This window comes from Silurus meridionalis, chromosome 12 (assembly GCF_014805685.1).
Source record: "Silurus meridionalis isolate SWU-2019-XX chromosome 12, ASM1480568v1, whole genome shotgun sequence".
NCBI lineage: Eukaryota > Metazoa > Chordata > Actinopteri > Siluriformes > Siluridae > Silurus > Silurus meridionalis.
The window spans coordinates 921,599-926,598 of NC_060895.1; the positions used below are offsets into that span (position 1 = coordinate 921,599).

The 5,000-nt window shown below is 45.2% G+C and overlaps 1 protein-coding gene across 3 annotated transcripts in view; it reads right to left on the reverse strand.

Annotated features, from left to right (window-relative positions):
• Positions 1 to 5,000, reverse strand: part of inppl1a (inositol polyphosphate phosphatase-like 1a) — a 21,682-nt gene that overhangs the window by 890 nt on the left and 15,792 nt on the right. For all 3 annotated transcript variants that reach the window (XM_046863482.1, XM_046863481.1, XM_046863483.1), the window contains exons 20-26: positions 4,779 to 4,892; positions 4,141 to 4,317; positions 3,206 to 3,361; positions 1,783 to 1,864; positions 1,481 to 1,594; positions 558 to 1,308; positions 284 to 420 (exon numbers count right to left, since the gene is read on the reverse strand). In XM_046863482.1, coding sequence (XP_046719438.1) covers positions 284 to 420; positions 558 to 1,308; positions 1,481 to 1,594; positions 1,783 to 1,864; positions 3,206 to 3,361; positions 4,141 to 4,317; positions 4,779 to 4,892 — 1,531 coding nt within the window. The remainder of the gene's footprint in view (positions 1 to 283; positions 421 to 557; positions 1,309 to 1,480; positions 1,595 to 1,782; positions 1,865 to 3,205; positions 3,362 to 4,140; positions 4,318 to 4,778; positions 4,893 to 5,000) is intronic.

Genomic DNA, 5,000 nt, shown 5'->3' on the forward strand with positions numbered 1-5,000 from the left:
CATCATCAGTGAAAAAAGAAGAATTATGATTAAATTCAGTTCACATGAAAGTGTTAATGAGAGAAAGTTCACTCAGAGAAGCAGAAACACACGAACCATGTGAGGGAAAAAACAGAAAAATCCTGATTCAGCTAAAAATACACTCAAACCCAACGCTCAGATACGTGTAGACGAGTTTCACAATCATCATCAACACTAATGACAAGAGAATTTAATACAGTGACACACCAGACATCACTATAAACATGGACCGAGTGTGTGTGTGTGTGTGTGTGTGTCTTACCTGAGGAACTCAAGGTCATCCCAGCCGTTCCTCAGCAATCCCTCCTCATAGCGCTCCAGTCCGAGTCTCTGCAGCCACTCACCCACGCTGGAGTCCACCGACAGACTACTGCTGCTGCTACCACCCTGCCACATAGCCTACACACACACACACACACACACACACAGGAAAATAACACAATTCGAGTGATTTGTCACGAGAGATGAATCAAATAAGACTGACAGGTAAAGTGGAAAAGATGAGAAGATAGAATTGTTGGAGACAACCCTCTCACCTCCTCAGGAAGGTCCTCAGTCATGATCTCTTCTGGAATAGAGCGAGGGGGAAAAGTGCGACAGCTTTCACCAAATCCCATTCCTCGATTGTGAATGGCTCCGCCCCCTTTAACTGCTGCCCCTCCAGCACCTCCTGTTCCAGCCACATATTCCACTTCACTCAGTTTCTTGGCCAAATGAAGGACTGAACATGATTGGTCATCTGCTCCTGAAGCCCCGCCTCCTCTTCTAAAAGCTGAGGGCCCCAGAGAAGAGTCCAGACAGAAAGCTCCGCCTCCCGTGGGTGGGGCAAAACTGGGGGAGGGGAGAGGCTTGGAGGAAACATTTGCAGGAATCTTGATATCTGCCAAATCGGGGTGCAGCCGGGGTTTGTTTTCTTTCTGAAAAAACGAGGTGTCCGACACTTCGAGGGCACTTTTAGGAAGAGGCGGGGGCGGGAAGTCTGGAGGTGGGCGGGTCAGCCCCGAACTTCCGTCTTCCTCAGAGGTTCCACCCTCCTCACTGATTGGCCGCGTTGAACGACCACTTGTCTGTTTAAGGCCCTGGATGGAACCTTTTCCTTTTCCAGCTCCACCTGCAGGGGGCGGCGATTTGGATGTAGCTGGTGGAGAGAGGGTAGAACCTGGGAGCAGGTCTGCAGCCAGAGCAGCTGACTGGTTAGGAACACCCTCAAGAATATAGTAGGCGGGGTTGTTGAAGCTATTTTTGCATGTGGTTGCGTCTCCATCTGCAGACTCTGTCTGTTTGGATCTGTCAAAAATACACAAAATAAAAACACACACACACACACACACACACACACACACACACACACACACACACAGCATTAAAACTAAGACCAACTGTTCTGCTGTTGGGGACCAGCTGATTACACACTTGACACAACCTGTGTGTGTGTGTGTGTGTGTGTGTGTGTGTTTACCTGGTCTGCGTGTTATCCTCTTTAGAAGTAGTGTGTGTGTATGCAGGTCGTCCTGCAGTGTTTTTCTCTCCCTCCTCTGAAACTTTACTCAGCTCCTTCCTGCTTGTTATTGGTCTGCAGGAAACCAAACCACCATCATCACCGCTAATGCTACCATTAGCATCATAAATATTCACTAATCTCCAAATTATTGTAATAGAAAGATATTTGTGTAAGTGAGAGTAAACAGTGAGTTAATATCCCCCACATATTTACACTTTTACACTTTCACAGTTGTGAGGAATCTGTGATCATTTTCTCACTTGATGTAATCATGTCCAGCTCTAGGGGGCAGTGTTTTCCCTTTTGGCCCTCCGGTCTCGTCCTTATCAACGCTAATCCACTCTGAAACACACACATAAGTATGAAATACAAAAACAACAGAAATGTACTGGTTTATTAAATCCACAAAATAAACACAAAGAACATCAACACAGTGCACAGATTATGACTAAAGACTCAATCAATAATTTAGCACATAAAAATACTTGATGGAAATCAAACAATTTACATGTAAATCACTAGCAGGAAAAAAAACCCCTGTCCTCTACATCTGCCTCTGTCACACCAACTACCTGCATGTCTTCCCTCACCACATCCATAAACCTCGTCCTTGATCTTCCTCTTTTCCTCCTCCCTGGTGGCTCCATCCTCAGCATTCTCCTACCTTCTACCACTTCATCTAACTCACTCCAGAATTTTTCCTTCTCCTCCATCTCACAACCCACTTGTGGAGCAGAAGCACTGATGACCATCATTACGCCTTCAACTTCCAGCTTCACGATCATCACTCTATCAGAAACTCTCTTCACCTCCACTACACTCTTACTGTACTCTTCCTTCAGAATCCCCCTACACCATTTCTCTTTCCATCCACACCATGATAGAACAGTTTAAACACCTCCAATCTTCCTGCTCTTACTCCCTTTCCACTTGGTCTCCTGAACACACAACATCTCTACCTTTCTCCTCTCCATCATATCAGCTCCTTCTCTCCCTTTACCAGTCATAGTACCAACATTTAAAGTACCAACCTGAACCTCTACTCTCCTACACTGCATCTTTCCCTGCTGTCTCTGTAGATGTCTTCCTCCTCTTCTTCTCCTCCACTTCTCCTCCACTTCTCCTTCACTTCTCCTCCACTCCCCTCCACTTCTCCTTTCCCTGCTGTCTCTGTAGATGTCTTCCTCCTCTTCTTCTCCTCCACTTCTCCTCCACTTCTCCTTCACTCTCCTCCACTCCCCTCCACTTCTCTTTTCCCTGCTGTCTCTGTAGACGTCTTCCTCCTCTCCTACTCCTTCTTCAGCCAGCAGTAGCACAGTTTACACCAGTACCCTGTTGTTAATGATACCTGTGGTGGTTGTTGGTAATCCAGGTCTCGACAGATCCGCTATGAAATTCTGATTCCTGAATTCTGGCAGATGTTTTATACTGGATGTCCTTCATAACTCAACCCTACACATTAATCTGGACTCGAGACACTGAGAGTCTCCTGAGTGTGTAACTGTAATGATGGATTTGATCTGCTATTTAAAGCTTCATGTAAAGAACATTACACTGAACCTGACTGGATGCTCTGAGACTCCAGAAACAGAAGAACTGAAAATGCAAATTGAGAAAATGTACTTCTTCAATCCCCAAAACCCCACACTACACACACACACACACACACACACACACACTCACCATACAGTCTCTCTCTGGTTCCCATTCTCTCAGAAGGCACTCTAACCCTCATGGAGCCGCGAATGTTGCCAGTCTCTTCACCTCGGTGAGACAGGTATGTGTGGAACTGCTGAGCTGTGCTACCAATCATCGACTTTAGAGCCAACACGCACTCTCCTACACACACACACACACACACACACACACACACACACACACACACACACAGAGCATTAAAAGACAGGCCAGACATGATATCACTAATCAAAGTTTAGTCAAGGTCTAATCAGTAAAACAATGTAGTGTGTGTGTGTGTGTGTTTGCATCATTGAATTATAATTTGTTGATTATAAATACAAATAAAAAGTATAAATATCTGTATGTAGTTGTGTAAGTCTCATTAACCCACTACAGTAAAAATTAAATATTCATAGATCAATCATGAACCGCTTCCTCACAGGAGGAGTGTGTGTGGAGTTTTGACATTGGACCTCCTGGAGTGTTTAAAGGCTCTGGCATGGAGAAGCTGTTGCTGGATCTGTGAGGATCACAAATGTTGAGCTCAGTAGCTCCTACTTTTATACCAAAGACTGTGGAAAGAACATTTACTTATAATCTTATACTCCAGTACTCATGTTAGTTCTCACTCTCCAGTGTTCTGTATTGTTGAAAGATTTATGATCACACTCTTGATGTCACCCAAATGAGGATGGGTTCCCCTTCTGAGTCTGGTTCCTCTCACGGTTTCTTCCTCATAACATCTAAGGGAGTTTTTCCTTCACCACAGTCTCCATGGTGCTCATCAGAGATAAACACACACCGTTCACCTTCACTGTTGATTTGTGTAAAGCTGCTTTGAGACGATGTCTGTTGTGAAAAGCGCTATAGAAATAAACTTGACTTGACTCACACACACACACACACACACACACACACACACACACACACACACACACCGTAGGACTCGTATCCATCAAGGGATTTGACAGTAAGCAGCAGGTGCTGGTCCTGCAGGTACTCGATGTCAGACAGAATGGGCTTCAGTGTGGTCAGCTGCTTCGAGGACCAGCTCACACGCAGGAAGTTTATATTATCACTGCTCTGAGAATCGTTCTCATAACTCTTCTTAAACTCTGTAAGGAGAGAGAGACAGGGAGAGAGAGACAGGGAGAGAGAGAGAGAGAGACAGGGAGACAGAGAGAGAGAGACAGGGAGAGAGAGAGAGAGAGAGAGAGAGAGAGACAGGAGAGAGAGAGAGAGAGAGAGAGAGAGAGAGAGAGAGAGAGAGAGAGAGAGACAGAGAGAGAGACAGGGAGAGAGAGAGAGAGACAGGGAGAGAGAGAGAGAGAGAGAGAGAGGGAGAGAGAGAGAGAGAGACAGGGAGAGAGGACAGAGACAGGAGAGAGAGAGAGAGACAGGAGAGAGAGCTGAAAAACACTGAATATTTTTTTTTTTATTATAATGAAGAAGGGGCAATGTGCATTATAATTACACACCACACACATCTAATATAACAACTACTTTGATCCACACTGTGTGTGTGTGTGTGTGTGTGTGTGTGTGAGAGGAAAAACACCAGCCCCTGAGTGTTTACCTTCCAGACACGTGGAGTAGAACTCGATAAAGAACTTGGTTCTGCTGGCCGTCTTAACAATGGCCTCAATGTTCTCAAACTCAATATACGCCTGTTCTGAGGATTTCTGCAAACCTAAAATAAATAAAGAGAGAGAGAGAGAGAGAGAGAGAGAGAGAGAGAAAGAGAGAAAAACAACACAAAGCTTCAGCAACACTAACAGGATCAGCACTAAACATCAAC